Consider the following 17658-nt stretch of genomic DNA (forward strand, 5'->3'; position numbering starts at 1 on the left):
GTTCTTCTGAAAGCAGCTATAGGCTACCCCTCCCTTACACGCTGTGTACACAGTGAGAAAAGAGAAGTTTTTTACGAGTGGATATGAAGCTGCTAGTGCCAAAATTTCTGACAAGTCCAGTGTTTGTATTTTGTGAACAGCATTCCTGCTCTCTGTATGGCAAGCTACCAGCAGTAAAAGGTGGAACACACCATAACCTATTCATACAATGCAGTATTTCTGGAAATATAATGGCTACTAAGACAAAACACTTTTGATGCACAAATGAAGCTGAAATTATAATTGTCTCTTTACTCTCTCGTGTTAGCTAGTGGTAATGGTAATGATATAAAAGTGAAACAATTACAGATTTAGAAAACAGGTTTCTAAATCCATTCCTCTTTCTAATCTCACAATAAAACTACTGGGCCACAATACTAATTTATCATCATATAATGGAAATGAAAAGTCAGTTAATTTACAATATCTAGTAATGTGCTATAAAGTAAGAATTTTAAAGACAGTTGCTTCACAGCTTCTGTGAATTTCAGTCTGTGGGTTCAGTTATTTTAAAGTCAGTGCCGTGATGAAAAATCAGACTATAATGGTATGAAAACTTGAAAAAAAATAAGCAGATATTTGAATGTAATTTAAAAATTCCCACGACAGAGAGGTCTGGTAATCCATGAAATGTCTAAACCACAGACTCAAACATATTGCATACTCTTACATGCACATGAAAAGAAAAGGGGTAAATGAAAGTAAACAAACAACAATACAATACAACAATACAAAGGTGAGCTTATTTTAATCTGGTTATAAATAAAAACCACAAGGGCAAAATTGCTCCCCCAAAAGCTAGAAAGCAAATCACAAAAAGTGAAGAGTTTAGTGGGGAAAAAAGATCACAGAAAGGAACAACAATGATGAAAATGGACATGAAAGGAAACTGAATTATCTCTTTTCAAATCCAGCATTCTTTTCTAGTCACACAAGACAGACACTCATTTCACTGCAGGAAGTTTAAATGAAAAAACAGGAAAGCACAGCTAAGTGTAACTAAGGGGTTAACAGAAGTTTGGGGAGCGGGGTCCCTATCCTAATTAGGAACATAGCAAATAAAGAACAATTATTATGTAATCTTCTCAGTTATGGTCACTTTAGCTTTACAAAGTGGTAAGAGCAAGGGCTGAGGTGACCTTAGTATTAATTAGGAGACCGAGGACAGAGCTCTCATCCAGTTTCAGGAAAATATCCCTTGGCCATAGGATACAACAGGGAAGAAGGAAGAAGATACAAGGAGTCAAGAGAGACAATCCAGCACTGTATTATTCCCAAAGTACCATCTTGAGACACTTGAGGATGCCCCCAAAGGCCAGCACTGGGGACCTGAGGCACATGCACACAGACCCCCTTGATACTCAAGGGAGCTGTAGCTGGGACTAGAGAAACTGCCAGAGCTGTGATGCTAGTGCTGGAATCAGAGCCTTGGGATTTAACAGGAAAATGAAAGCTGTCCATGCCATACATCTCCTTTTACCTTCTTCTACTCCATAGCTCTGTGCCTGAACAGTGCCAGCTCAAAAACACACTGACCACATGAGCAGATTCCTGGCTACTTCTATCTACAATAGTGGCAATTGTAATTTTACTGCCCTTTCTTATTTTTTTTTAAAGCACAGAGCTGCTTTATCTCCAGCCTAGGAGAAGTCCACATGGAGAGGGCTGACTAATTTGAACCGACTGCAGACAAGTTGGTACAGGCATTACTGAGTAGCATAGACCAGGGACCACCAGAGAGAGATCAGCTTGGTAGTAAATTCTAATTTATTCACAACACATGGAAGAATGTGTCAGCAAAGACTCTCAAAGTGAAGCACATTAATTTGTTAAGCCTACTCAAGTTTTGTGGCTATTTTAAAATTAACAGGGTTGAGTAAATTAGGACAAGCAGACAAAAAGGCCCACATCCTCAAAAACACATTGTGGGTATGCTGTGAATTGTCTTTGTTGATCTGGATCTAAATGGATTTCAAGGTCTAATAATGAATCAATGAGTTGAATGCTGCTTCCTAGATTCCTATCTCTCTGTGATTAGGCTCTTACAACAATGTGGGATTCAAGGAGTGTCTTGCACTGCATTATATTAGACCAGAGCTGGTATTAAAGAACTTTCAAACTGAAATTATGTGAATGTTGACTCATCACAGCATGAACCATAAAGCTGAGTCCTGCTGTTGTCTTTTTTACATCTCCATGTAACCATATGCAAATGAAACCAAGAACAGTGAAAGCAAAATAATAAAGCATGGTGGGCATCAAATTTGCTGTTGTCTTTTATGGTACATATTTATAGGAGATGAATGAAGCACTTTACAGTCAGCAAGAAATTTGTGATGAGAAATCCTTTTGTCTCTCAAACGTTCAATAATATTTAAAAGTAATGTTAACTTACCTGTTCCTTCACTGCTCTTTTTTTCTGACTGTGCCACTTGTATCACTTCGGCAGCAGCATCCCTTACTACCAAGTCTTCATTCTGCAGCAGCAGAATCACACATTTCCACAGACCAAGGGTATCAGACAGTCCTATATTTATTTGTGGAGAAAAATCAAGAGTTCTATTTCTTATGTGCATTCAAAGAAGTTAGAGAGCTTTGTTTCCACACCTAAACACAACACATGAAAAGCATTGGCAAACCACTGGGAAAAAGACTGGCAATACAATCAAAGTATTTTCAGCATCTGTGAACCTTATCTAGGTGGCAGACTCAGCTTGGTTTAAACAGTGGGCAACAGATAAGAGAATGGGGCTCTCTATCTGGGTTCAACTTTGGTCATGAGTGCTCTCAATTTTCTCCAATTTCTAGGAATGCAGAATTCATGTTTGGCAACATCAAAAATTCTGTGGCTGGAGATTGACCAACACACTCTGATCATAGATTTGCTGTTGCAATCTGCCTGGAGCAGAGGCTGCCAAACCAAGCTTTCCTCAGATACTGCCAGTAGTGCAGGACACAAATGCCATTCCCTGCCAGAAACAGCAAACTACTCCACCTTTCAGGACTCATCACCTCCTTCTCCCCACCTGTCCCCACCACTCACCAGCATGCCCTGCCAGCCTTACACCCACTCTCTGCTGGAAACAAGTTTAATCCATGGGGTGATTACATGTACACAGCTAAGACTAACCAGAGACAAGTGCCAAGAGGGAGGTGCTCATCTGGTAATGCCCAAGGCAGGCAGACAGCACATAACACCCCAGTGGCAATTCACACCTCACAAGCCTCCCTTGCAATACTTCCCTTGCAAACCCTGGTGCCATTCACTGTTGCCACACCATGCATGAGTAGTTCAAGTCACACATCCGTACTCCCAGGGTATTTTTTTCAGCTGATTTCTCAGGTCTTGTTGAACATCCCGATTAAAGGAATATCCACTGGAAGGTCACTTTTAGATGCAGCCAGCTGTTAGATATTACTTTCTGGTGACCACAGACAACACAAGAATTGTGCTTCATTGCTGGTTTTCTTCTACCATGCATTCAGCAGGTTTATCAGAGACTTGTATTACAAAGCTAGCCAGACAACTGTATTCCACTGTTTGGCCAAAGTAAATTGCTCTAGGCTTTACTACACAGGCAGAAGAAGCATTCCTGTATTACCTGTAACTTCCCTATGGAGCAATGGCATGAAGTATAATTATTTCAGAAAGAAGATGCTTTTTTTCCTAGCATGACACACTCAGTAATGTTATACTGGTACAGCTAGGGCAGAATAATTATTCTCTTATAGATTCAATTGCCAGATTTCTCACCTAGAGAAGCTTCTCCTGTATCTCCAGAAGCAAGTCCACAAAGGGAATTTGCATGAAGACTTTTTCTGTACCCTCAAGCAGCTTGATGAAGAGATGACGGGTTACCCAGAACATACAGACTAGACTACATACAAACACCCTCTTTCTCTTAGGAACATAGTAATGGAAGCTCTTGGGAATGACCACAACTCCATTTCATACAACCACAGTTTCCTTTAACTTCTGCATTTTACTCTATGTGGTCAAGCGAGCTGATGCAGAAGAAGGCACAGAATCAAAGCTGTTTACATGCACATAATCCCCTCAAGGGAATTATTCTGGCTTTATATCACTACAACTAATCACCACCCCATGCCCTTGATTTGATAAACTCCTCACTGCAGTACTGACAGTTTCACAATTGTGAAGATTCCCAGATGGACAATTCTAGGTACTATGAAGGATCAACTCTTCATCTTTCTTCCTCTGGATCAATTTTCACAGCAAAGAGCTAAATCAGGTGGTTTTCCCACTGAGGCCTTGGTGCTCTATTTTCTGGGCTATTTGGAGAACACTTATTTTTGTTTACTTGTCTGTTTTCATTTGTTTTGTTAGGATTTTACAGAGGATACAAACTTCTGCTATTTTTTATTTCAGACTTTCACATCTGCCTGACTGGAAAGCATGGAAATCAGCAACTGTTTTGACAAGATCAAAGAGGAAACTGTGACCTATCATCTACGGATCACATCTAAATAACAACAGATGAGAAGCACAGCATTTGGGAGTTTTTCACTTCAATACTTCCACTGCCTTCATTTGGCATAAAATGTTAATAATGTCTGTTCCATGAAGAGCTTTATCTAGATGGTGAAGGTCAAGATTTCCAGAGGTGATATCATGAACATTTAACAGTGCAATGTCTACCTCATATAACAGATTTAGCCCTGGTAAATGTAACCAATACTTTTTAAAAGGCACATCTCAAAATAATAGCTAATTTTTCACAAAACCACTATCTACAGATTAAGAAATACACTGTTCTTTTTGTATAAGAGATTTGTATCCAGTCCACATGGATAGATTTAAGCTACTTAAACTAAAAACATTTATATAACTACACTGGAATGAAGTATCATGGAGTTAATAGTATCTAAAGCTGTCTGTCCTATTCAGGATGCAAAATAATTTCCTCATCATCTATTACTACCTATTCTTGAATATCTCCTGGCCTTTTACTCACAAAATCCTCCTATTCTCTATTCACAGGAGGTTGGGGGGAAAGCTAAAAGAAAAACCCCATCTATTCTCCAGAACAAACCAGAGATTCACTGAGCTTTGCCTCCCAGTCACTGATGTACTGTTGAACCAAGGCCATGTAGGTTTTGTTTGTTCTCCTTCTTTCTTTGTTTTCTAAAGAGATGATCTGTTAACTTAAAACAAAAATCCTTACACCTGGGAGATATAATATGATCCAATTATTAATCATTCTTATTAACAGTAGAAAGTCTCTCATTTCTAGACTTCATTTCAACATCCAGCCATAGCTTTGTTACATTCCCAGTGTTAAACTAAACTCTGTCCACTTCACCAATAGAGTACTACAGAAAAATTCAAGTCACAGAACAATTGCAAGCCAGTAATTCTGTACAGTAGTGCACAGAGAGATATAATAACATCTCATGTGCCCCTTCTGCAGAGTTACTGCCACAGGCTGGGCACATGTGTTTTTTCTACCAGAATTTAAATAAATCTATATGTTTAGTAATTAAATCCTATTAAAATTTTCAAAAACCCTGTTTGATGTAATTATGTTTTGACCGTGCATACATATACATTTGAAATCATGTATTAATGGATTTCACCAAAAAAAATCTAGAAAATTACTTTCAAGCTACTTACCAAGAATGAGCCTCTTACTGATCAGCAGGAATGATGTTATACTTTTAAGAACTTCAGCAGCTGCTAACAGCATCTCTGTCTCTTGCTCATCTCCACAAAAATACACTATCAGCTGAACCCACTTTTTCAAGACTTCTTCTGGAATCTGAAGGCACAGAAGATGTGAGAAGCATGCTGTACAAGCTGGTGTTACCTCTGACCATCACACTGAACTATGGCCTGCCTAAGGGATACTGCTTATTAGTACATGCCCAGCTTTTTCAAAGTGGTGAATCCCACATGAACATCTAATAGTTTGGAAATTTTCTATTAGTTAGAGCAGTATTCACAGGCAAGTCTTTCACTCTTGTCCCTCCACACCAGACTCACCAATGACCACACAAGCTAAAGTGTATTTTTGTGTCCTCAGTCCTTCTACACATGCAGGCCAAGGACAAATATGCTGGTCCTTTGCTGAATTTCAGAGGGTTCCTCTACATCCATCTCTCCAGCCTGCTGAGGTCCTTCTGAAGGGCAGCACAGCTCTCTGGGGTATCAGCCACTCCTCCCAGCTTTGTGTTGTCAGTGAAATTGCTGAGGAGGCACCCGCCCCTCCATCCAAGTCATTGATGAAGAAGTTAAACAATGCTGGGGCCAGCATTGACCCTTGGGGACACCACTAGTGACAGAGCAACTATATCCTGTGACACTGCTTAGGACCCTCTGGGATGTGCCATTCAGCCAGTTCTCAGTCCCCCTCATTAACTGAGGAATAAATGAAAACCTCAGTCATACTCTGCCTCATTCTGCCTGGTACAGGGTCTGTACCTGCACTGCACAAAGGGACACAGCCAGAGTGTGTCCTACAGATTCTGTAACAGGTGAAAACAAAAAATTAAAATCTCCCAAGATGCTACAATGACTCAAATTTCAAGCAGACACAGGAACGGGCTATCTAGAAAGACCAAACTTAACTTTTATCTTATGGAAGAGAAAATCCCTTCCACAGATGTAAATACTGAATGCCCAGAGAAAGAATTTAGATGGAAAACTGATGTACCTGGTCTTTCCCAAAGCTAAAAGCTCTCTCTGTAGGTATATCTTAGATCTCTCATGATTTATATGCTTATTAGAGAAAGAAGTTGTAGCATTTCTAGTTAAGATTTTTACAGCATTTTTCATTAATTCCTCTTTGTTATGTTAACTATAAGTACTCACATTATGTCTTCCCTTTAACAAAAAATATTTAATGTTCCTCAATTCATGTTCCTTGATTCTTGTGTGCAGATCTGATTTTGTATTTTTTTATAATGAGACATAGTTATTAGCATATAATATAAATTCATTCTGCTGCTCATTCTGTGAAAAATAATAGCTTCGAAAGGAAAATAATCTTCCTTTTAAAAGGATCATTAGAGTTTGTTTGTTTTAAAATATCCACTAAGTGGGTTTTGTGTCTTCAAAAATATTTTTAAAATTGTCTAGCACTAAAGCTGCTTTTGCACTGCTCTACACATACATATGTGACATCACAGACTGACAATTTAAAATGAAAAGAAATCTGAGCTGGCTGGGAACTGCACCCAACCACTGCTTCAGCTTCATGCCTTCCCACCCCACATGCACTCCTGTGGGCTTCTCCAAAAATCAAGAAACCACAACAAAGCTGCACTTCAGTACATGGGCTGGATTCAGAACAAGCATTAAACACCGCAGGCATTTCCCTTTCCACATTATAGTGACCATTTTGGATGAGCTCAGAAGCTGAAATTACTCCACCACAAATATTTACCTATGTATTTAACTTGAAATTACTTTGAGAGGGATGTACTGAGACAACATTCACGGCTGTGTCATTTCAGAACATGGCAGTGTATTCAGAGAGGAAGGGTTTGTATCTAAAAGAAGCCACATTACTGCAATCACTAAAACCTCCAAGATTACAAAACTGTTAACCAGCTCCATTTCCCTTACCTGCTGATGGCTCTGCAAATGGTGGATAATCAATTTGGAGGCAAATTTGAGAGCTATAGTTTGACCTTCAGGGCTGAGAAAACAAAGCAAAGGACATATCAAAAAGCCAGCTATTTCTGTCATCATTTCATCTCTAGAAGAAAACCAGCCAGCTCTTAATTATTTCTGATTATCACCAATGGGTATTTTTCAAGTTGAGCATTTAGAGTTTTTACATTAGAAATCTAGACGTTAGCTAAGTTCTCAGCTGATATGCAAATGAAACATGTCCTTACTTTCACTGTTCCCATGTTTATTTTCTATTTACATACTTACCATAGAACACATTTGAAAATGCAATCTTAGTTCAAATAAACCAGACAGTATTTTAAATTGTTAACAAAGGCATCTCTTGAAGCTGGTGTTTAGCTGCAGGAATATCTCTTCTACAGTTGCTAGAAATGCTCTTAGTGCAAAATATGCCTACTGCCACCTTCCAAGCCTTTCTGCTGTGTAGCAGGATCTAAGGACATGGCTCTTGGTACCGTGGCTTTTGAAGCCTATTCCCACCACGGGGAATGGCAATACCTGAGCAGCAAGGCTATTTCAGCCATTTCCCCCTAACAGCACCAGCCAGTGTTATTTTACCACCAGAATCTTACTTCATCCCAGAAATGACCACTCCCCATCATCATCATTTGAACTTGAACAATTATGTGCAAATCAGCAGCAAATATGCACAGATATAAAATGCTGTTCCACACTCTATACCCTCTATATTCCATGTTTCTAACATTGGACTGCAATTTTACATGGCTTGAAGAATTATCAGAAACAGAATGTCATACTCTTAGAGCCTGGACACTGTAAGCAAGCCTGTTTGTCCATTCCACTATAAATGGATGGACACAACTTCTAATTCAGTAGGAACTACAAACTGGCTCCACACGTTCAGTGCTTTCTGCTGACTTTACAGTCTGTGTAAGGAGTGCAAACCCTCAGGATTAGGATTAACCATTTCTGCCAATCCAACAAGTCAAATGAGATCTGTCATTCTTTCTACAAACCATCTGCCCATAAACCAGGATAGGAGGGATGGCAGATTCACAGCAAATGAGTGTATGGTTGGATCATTAATACTAATTGTTAATTCTAGAGTAAAGTGGGTGTTTCCCAATTACCATTCAGGAAGAACTATGCTCACTGGCTATCACAGGACAGCCAGAGTAACTTCTTGTTTCAGGAACTGTACTACTGGAAGTTTACACAGTGCTAGTATGATTTGTGGGCCTTTTTAATAATTCAGGTTATTTATAATAATTCAGGTCTCGCTTCTCTGAAAAATTCTCAAGAACCAACTTTATTCAAATAAGCCACACTCTCTTTTCTGAAATACGGGTTTTTAAATGAAAGGGCAATCCCAAACCAATATATTAATGTTCAATGTTGAAAGCTTTTAAAATATAAGTATTTCAACATGCATGACAGACCATACCTGCTAGAGATATCTGCAAGGTTTAAACTCCAGGTTAAGAGCTCATTTGGATTCATTTTTATAGAGCATTCAGTCTTTGGAAGCACATTTCTGAGATCCATATTATAAAGAATTTCCAGCACCTGCAGACACAATTCACAAACAAAGAATTTACAGACAGTCTCAACAGGAATGTGCACATTTGAGATCAATAAAACACTGACTTAAGCTCCACTCCCAGGACACAAAGATTCTCTCTGGACAGTTCTAAGAAAGGAAAGAGGAAGTTCTTGCTTATACACAAGAACATCTGTTACAAAATTATTGCACAGCTCCTGGTCAGTGTAAAAGAATCCCAACTACTCACCTACTGTTTAAGCATAGTGCATGTTTAAAATATATATTTGAAAATTACAAATATAATCTAAAAATTAAAACCATAATTTACTGAAAACATTCAAAATGTCAATAAAAAAGCATCCCCTTACCTTGCAAAAACACTGGGGATTTGTTTCCCTCAGAGCCATTGTGAGAAGAGTGTCTTCCAAATCAGTGAGTAAACATAATACACCTCCTCTTCCCTCTGCAATCTGCTTGGAGTTGCTTTGTTTCAGCCACAGCAATATTGCTTCCAATGCCAGCAGACGCACTTCATGGAACTCACAGTGCAGGAGATGAGCTACTGACAGTGAGGGTTTGGCCATTTCCTTCGCAGCAGCTGAACCACAGCTCTGGATGTCAGGACCTGCAGTCACTGACAGCACTGATATTACAAGTTTGGTAATGCTCTGGAGATACTGTATCAGTCCTGGTACTGCAGATGAGTAGGGAATACCAGACACCAATTCTGAATCTGAAATTACACTGTTCATCTCTTCCCAAAAGCCAAGTAATTGCATTCCTGGAATGAGAGCAACAAGGTAAAGTGAACAAATAGGTGATGTTACCATTTGCTCCAGACTGTGGAATTGACAAATATCAGGTATGCAAAATGTATCGTAAGGTAAATTCAGGCACAAAATGAAAATCAGAGTTCTCCTTCATTTAATACTGATTCCAAATTATAAAAAAGTTTTTCTAGATATCACATGTATTCATATTTAAATTTAAAAAAAAAAAAAACCACAAAAACAAGGACACAAAATTTTCTCAGAACTATGACTGTTCACCATGTGAGTTGAAAGTTTCAAACAGCTTAAAAAATGTTACAGTGATAATTGGTAAAGATTGCCTACAATCTTTACCAATTACATCTGTTTGGTAACTATTTCTTTAAATCAAGCTACTAATACAATACTGCAAATTGTAGAAGCCTACCATTTTTACCACTGCAGAAAGTGATTAACACAAATAAACTACTAAATATGTGGGAAAAAAATGTAGATAGTTAGCTCTAAAATCAGAGACCAAACTGAACAAAGTGCTGTCTCTCAGACTACTCAGCTGCAACTGAAATCAGGAGAAATTATGACAGAGGCCATTCTGATAACATTGAAAATCTCATGTGTTCATAGTTTTAGTCAGAAAAAATTGCTATTAAGAGGATGCCCCTTCAAGATAAATAGATCTGGCCTGTGTGTATCAGTCTGAAGTATTAATTATTTAAAAACCTAGGATACTTTTCCTATTCTTATTCATTTTGAACAGTTAACACAGCTAAGAAAACAAAGGAGCTGCACTGTAACCCCTCTTATGTATCAGCACAGGAACTGTGATATTTCAGCTATTTACAATGGTGCAACCTTGTCCACATGGCCCAGCACAGCCTGAGAACCTTCTTTAGTGCTTGGCCACCTCCTGGAGCCAGCAAAGAGGCCACTGCCATCTGTGATACCAGAGGGTTTCAGGCTTTAGCAGAGTTGGCAATGTAGACACAACATGAAAGAAAAAAGTCATCAATGGTTCTATCTCACATCCACATAGACTGAAATACTCACGTGCCTTGAGTTCAGCTTTTTTTTTTTTCATCATCAGTAGGAATGAATCATTTTATAATATTGAAACCATTTTGCCCAGTTCAGTGTCTGTATAGCTTGGTCTGCAAGAATATGAACATGCTCTACCCCACAAAATTCAAATATGAGTAGGTGAAAATCACAAAAGAACAGAGAACAGCACCACGAGTGCTAGGGGACATTGGAAGTTTAGGGGTTTTTTTACATGTAAAAATGCACTGAAGGCAAATACAAAGCTTAAACAAACTTACATTTCTTCAGTATCTGCAAGACAATTAATTGCCATGTAACTTTGTTATTTATAATTAAACATTGAGCACTGCTAAAAGCCTGTCCAAATAGTCCTACTAAATTCCTGAATTTGACATGAAGCTGCAGCACAAATATAGATTCATTTTGTTGCCCATGAAGACATTTCTCTAAGCCTTCTATTTACAGTTAAATATCCTGCCCTTTCATATTCAGATTCTTCCAAAGCCATCTTAATTTGTTTGACATTTACACAGAAAGTTGACATGGTTGTACGCTGTCTAGCACATAAGACAGAACGATTTCTGAGTAATTCTGGACATGTTTCAAAGAAATCTAGCATTTGTACAAAAATTTCAGACATATTGCCCAACCATTAGCTCTGTCATTCACATTTTCGATACAGTTTCTTTTCTGAAGGGACTTGATGCAGTCAAAGGAACTCCAGTATCAGTGCAAAGCTGTCTCACAGCATTATCTTCTGCGGGACACAGCTGACTTCCGCCTCATTGCAATGCAAACTTGTATATTTTCTTCGCTACATTTCTAAACCCCCTCCAAACACACTGCTTTTACACACTGGCATCACAGCATAAACTAGCATTAATGCCCGTGTCACACGACACGTATCCAGCTGCCAGAATTCCTTAATTTCTGAACTGTCTGGTTGCCTTGGAGAGGGATTAGGCCTTCATCTCACTCATTACACAGCCTGACTCCACAGACAGCAGTTTAACAACAGAAATAATCCCAGGCAGCTGAAAGGAAAAGGTTCAAGGTCAAATGCCTCAGTTCAAGAAGAGAAACAGCTTCAGTTTGGGAGAACCGCACCCTCTCGGGTTCATACCTGCTCCCCTCCTCAGCTGCCTTTCAGCAACACACACATCAACCAGCTCAGCTCTTCACACCAAGGGTGTATTTGTAAGTCCACTGCAAGAGAAATGCTTTTATCTCCTGAGGTAAGCTACATGTCAGTAATAGAAAACCTGACAGGATGGAAGGGTCAAAGCTCTAGAACAGGGAAGGCAGAGTAGTATTAAGTGCACACAGAGAGAGGCAGAGAGGGAGGAAGAGAGAGAAAAAAATTAGAGGACGGAGGGAGGGTGTGTCTTCCATTTTGTTGGTATCAATGCTGCCAACTTTGCCAGAGCCTGCAACTCAACATCAGAGAGAGTGGTGACCCACCCATGGACTCCAGGAGCTGGCCATACACCGACCTTCCAACTCAGCAAACTATCACTGTTATTTTGCAAGGCCAGCACAACTTCTCTTTATGTTTCCATCTTTGAAGGGGAAAACTACTTTCATATAAAAAACATAGTGAGTGGAGCTACTCACTCCCAGAACTACCAGCTTGCAGAGACTGTGATACAAGAGTCTTTGGCAATAGATCTTCTTTTTCTGTACACATCAAATACTTCTGCTTTGGAAGGCTTCTGGATGACTTCTTTTTTTCCCATGCAATTGTGAAAGACTGTGGCTCATCTATTTTACAGAAAGTCTCTTTAAAACTGGATGTCTCAATGGCAAGGCCATCAGCAAAATAAGACTGTCTGAATATTTGCTTAGCCTCAGCACACCAGAAAGCAAATCCTTCTGCATTCATCTTGTGCTCCACGTGCTCTCCACCATTCTTTTCTCACACAAATATGTACAAAAGGAAAGAATGCCCCTGTCTTATTACAATGCAGTGGAAATACTCCTGCTTTCAACTTCATCACTAAGAAATCTTTCCAGGCTTTCATGTAAATGTTTTCTCATCTGCTTAGCTTTAAGTAAACTTTTTCCTTTGGCTTAGATCAAAATATCCAACTAAACCAGAAAACCACACTGGTTCTCAAAGTAAATGTCAGCCTCTGTTGTTAAGATACAGTAACGACATACTTTTATTTACAAACAAACATCAAACTGTACAGTTTGAATGACCAGCTGCTGTGAGAAGGGAGAACAAATTTTGGCTGACCAAAGAAGGGTCGTGGCAAACAGCAGTCTCTCCAGGATGCTGACAGATGCAAAAGAGCCCCCAAGAACTAAGTGGATTTAATTTTATTTTTTTCCCCCTTAAGGATTGCTTCATTTGTGGGACAGGAAGAATTTCAGCCTGCTTCTAGTACAGGAGACATGTTACACAACCACTTGGTTCTCTTCAACACCCGACACAAACATCCTCAATCCCTCTGTGTCCCCCACACTGACAAATGCATACATCATCTATGTCACGGCATCTAGGTTTGAGGGGCTGGGTTTTTTAATCCTACTTGTGTTCAACTGATGTTCTGCCATGTATATGAAGTAAAATGGTCTTTCACCATCTGAAAATAAAGAGGAAATGAGGAGGAGAAGAATGGAATTAGTAATGGATGAATCTCCAGTTATAAACCTCCTCAAAATTTAGTGGCTCCCAAACCTGCACCCTAACTGTCTCCTCTCTGCTCTTCCCTGCAGTGGCAGGCGGGACCTATTCAGTCTGTTCCCAGAGTAAGCAAATACACAGAGCAAGGACACAAAAATGTTCCTGCTCAGGGAGTAACAAAACATCAACTGATGGACAGCTCAGCTGATATTTCATCTCAGAGGCACTATAGTCTGTTCAAAAGTGAGAGAAGTAATCAGACTTCCTTTCATATTTAAATCTAACTTGCATATTTAAACCTCCTTGCAGAGCTGATACATTTCTGTAGGATTGGGTAATTTCACAGTAATTATTTAGCTACTGCCAAGTGGACAACTCTCCTGATCACCAGGTGTACTGTGTGAGGGGCTTCCTTCTCTACATGTGATTAGCACATCTGTAAGTATTTGCACACTTCTAGATAAATATTGAGATTAAATCCTGTGTGCAGGTCCTCCAGCATCCAAACCATCTTCTATGTTCCTACCAGAGGCTCCAGAAAAAAAGAACAAGGCAGGGAAAAGGGGGGGAAGTTACTACCAGCATCAGAAAACTTACTGACACTCTGCAAGGGCAGACAAAATTGCAAGAGCAGCAATTAAAACATTGCTGTGCCTGCAGTATATTGTTATGGGAAGGGGCTCTGAGCATCAAAAATCTGGATATTCAGAATTATTCAGCAAGACCTGCAAGAAAGCGCAATTGTTTATGAACTGAGGTTAAAATCCACTCTCAAACTCCCATCCACAGACATCTGAAGAGATCATATGAATAGGGAGTAGGCTGAGAGGTAATCAGTGCCAAGAAGAGATTTTCCTAGACAAATACTAAGGAAAAGTATTTTCTTTCGTATTTTCCCTTTTTATTAAAAGTGGATTAGGCAAAGGCACTGCTAAATGGAAATAAAACCACAAAGAGAACAGAAAAGTCTGTTTCATTACACAGCCATACTAAGGTGACTGTTGATCATAAAAAGGGCATATTTTAAGCAGGATGTTTTCTTTTAAAGACATCTGCAACTTCTTCAACATCAGAGACTAGGCATCATAACTCACAATACAATTCAAAACTACAAACATGACTGATTACCAGATTCCATGGATAATTTATTGTTGAGGACACAAGCATCCCATTGCATTTTGTACAGCATAAGGGAAAGTTTCCAAAGTAAAAAGAAGGGGAAAAAAAGCCCACATTATATCTGGACACTGAAACAGCTCTTTTTTCTTACCAGTATTTTTTCTTACAGCTTCTCTCTGGCCCAGCACTGAGTTTTCCAGTATTTTGTATTTATATAAAATCATAAAACTCCGTGGAGACAGCGCAAGTCAATCAGTGGTACATGCTGGAATCTAAGGAGAACTGATTTTGAAAGGACGAGCAATCTCTGTCTTCATGTGGGGACAGAATTTTAACTGGTAACATGACCAATTCCACTTTCCCCTAGTGTCACTTATTTCCTGGAACATTTTCCATATTCCCTGCTCAACACAGCATTCCAGCAGTATCATGCCTACCCTCCACAACCTTCCTCTGATCACTGTCTCTGCCATCATTCTAAAATCACGTTTACTTTCCTCCTCCTCCACCTGTGTCACAAGTTCTGCCTCCAGCGTTTCTTTGACAGCTGTTGGTGTTGCACATATCCACCTCCTTTCTCCAAAAATTTGCTCTTTTCAGCCTTGGCCCATTTGTTTTGTTCTTCTGTCTCACACTAACTTTTGGTCAGTCTTTGGACCAGACTCAGCATCCCTCAATGTTCTGCCTCTGGCATTTTACTGTCCAGGCAACTCCCAGTCACTCCCTGTGTCTTGGACTTCCAACAATGCCACCCTCAACTTCTTCATTCTCCTGTCTGCATTGAATTAGAACACTGAGTACCTAAAAACACTTCCTTTTCACTTGTCTAATTTAATGTTAGTGGGCACAGAGAATTTAGATGATCCTGTAAATATGTTTTAAATCTTCACCTTCCTTAAGCCAGAATAAAAATATTTACCCAGTGCCACAGTCAATACACCAGCAAACTTTATATAATTTCTGACAACATAAAAAACCCCTGCCCTCAATTTGTTAAGAGTAAATTTAAGTTTAAGCTAATTAGACCAAATAACCAAAACATGTGTTAACAAGCTGCCAATTTTTATTCAAATAGTTCTTTGGCCACACTTTTTAAGGATCTAGGTTTAAAAAGTTAAAGTATGGCTAAAATAATCAACCTAGTTATCCCTGACATATTTTTACCATTCAAAAAACATCATTTTTAAAGTTAGCCTGCAGGAAAATCTTGGCTACCTATATTTTAGCTCCTTTCCAAAGTAAGAAAAGTTTAAGTATGATAGAGAAGAAAAGTGGCCATAGCCTTCAAATGCTATTTAAAAGTCCTAGAAATCATGTAATTTGGGCAGACATTAAAGACATTCCCATGTAAAGACCAGTTTGTGCTTTCCTTGCAAAGAATTGCAAAGCATCCAGAAGTTTCATAATCCACATTATTTCTATCAAAGAATTTTATAACTTCTAATTAAAAAGGACATATATAACCAAGAGAATGGTATTTGCACTGTATGCCTGCAGACAGTTGAAATAATAGCCCATGTTTCTGATCACATACACACACACATGCAGTGCACACTATTTTTTGCAACCATTTCTTTAGATTGTGAGCACCATTTAAGAATCTTAACCAACCTACATCTACAGAAGGTTTAGGTATTTGAAAGATAGCAAGAGAATGGAAGTATGTTTTTGTAAAACTCAAGGAAAGAAAATAAGTAAAAGTGGAATACTGGCTGCTCCATTTTGGTATCAAAACAATCTCTTTATTAACAGGACTAATCATGTAAATACTAAGTAACTGTTCCAACTCCAACACTGGAGTTTGGTTAATTTCAAGAACTTTTATAAATTCTTCCACCTCAAATGCAGAAAGGGAAAATGCTTGGTTAGACTACAAGTAGTATCTTTTCTTAAATCACAGATTCATCCTATTTGACGTCCTTTTTAAATGTTTTCTCTTTCCCACCAAACTTGAATTTTGAAGACACTACACTTGACAACAGGCCAAACCAGCCAGCAGATTGACAGCATATATACAGGATAAAGCAACAACTTGGCAGGATTATCTTCAGCAAAATTTTCTTTCATCTTTTTCCTCTTCTGTTCAACATCCTACTTCACTTACGTTGACAGGGCTCTATCAACAAGTGCCATTTTTTTGGAATACACCCCTGGCCAAAATGCACTTCTATTAGTCAAGTGTATTAGAGAGAGTTGCATCCATTTTTCCCTTCACAAAAATGACAAAATACTACAAGACAACTTTTTCAAGATGTGAGCAAGAAGGAAAATGTGAGCACTCTATCTTGTGGCATTCTTCATCTGTTACAGAGAGACAGAGCATCCCAGACCTGAACTTTCACTGCAATTCAACACCCCGGCTGCTGCGTAACCAGCATTGCAGTTCACAGTAATACTCTCCTCTTGTTTTGCTTCAAACACCATTTTCCGGATCTGAAAGCAGGAATGTCTATGACAGATCCTCTCAGAAGTTCACATATTCAACAGAGGAATCTTATTTGGTGAAACAGTGTATCACACCAGAGTCCTGTATTCCATCCCTTGCAAAGCCCACATGGATCTGGAGCTCTACAGCTTGACAGGCCTCTGCTTCTAACTGCTCCTGATCAAAAATCGTGAACTTGAAAATAATCACACACACAGCTAATGCTGGACATCTTTTCACCTGGACTCAGCGTCATTTTTCCCACCCCAATATGCCTACAAATGTTACTTTATTCCTCTGTAATATTTGAAGCAGGGTAGAAGTGCCAGAATATCCTCTGCAAGAGGACGGTATTGTTCTCCCATGAGAATGAAAAGGCCCTAGAGATCTGTGATTTCTGATCTATAAAAACAGTTAATGTGGAGAAAATATATCAAAGAGGTCTGCAAGAACAAATTCTCTGGATGCTATTAATAA

At 39.0% G+C, this 17658-nt stretch overlaps 1 protein-coding gene across 3 annotated transcripts in view; it reads right to left on the bottom strand.

Moving 5' to 3' along the window:
* Positions 1-17658, bottom strand: part of THADA (THADA armadillo repeat containing) — a 151823-nt gene that overhangs the window by 25309 nt on the left and 108856 nt on the right. For all 3 annotated transcript variants that reach the window (XM_083857543.1, XM_083857545.1, XM_083857544.1), the window contains 5 exons: positions 9569-9981; positions 9102-9223; positions 7628-7700; positions 5675-5819; positions 2435-2566 (listed from right to left, as the gene is read on the bottom strand). In XM_083857543.1, coding sequence (XP_083713669.1) covers positions 2435-2566; positions 5675-5819; positions 7628-7700; positions 9102-9223; positions 9569-9981 — 885 coding nt within the window. The remainder of the gene's footprint in view (positions 1-2434; positions 2567-5674; positions 5820-7627; positions 7701-9101; positions 9224-9568; positions 9982-17658) is intronic.

Source organism: Zosterops lateralis, assembly GCF_965231275.1.
Source record: "Zosterops lateralis genome assembly, chromosome: 3".
Taxonomy (NCBI): Eukaryota; Metazoa; Chordata; class Aves; order Passeriformes; family Zosteropidae; genus Zosterops; species Zosterops lateralis.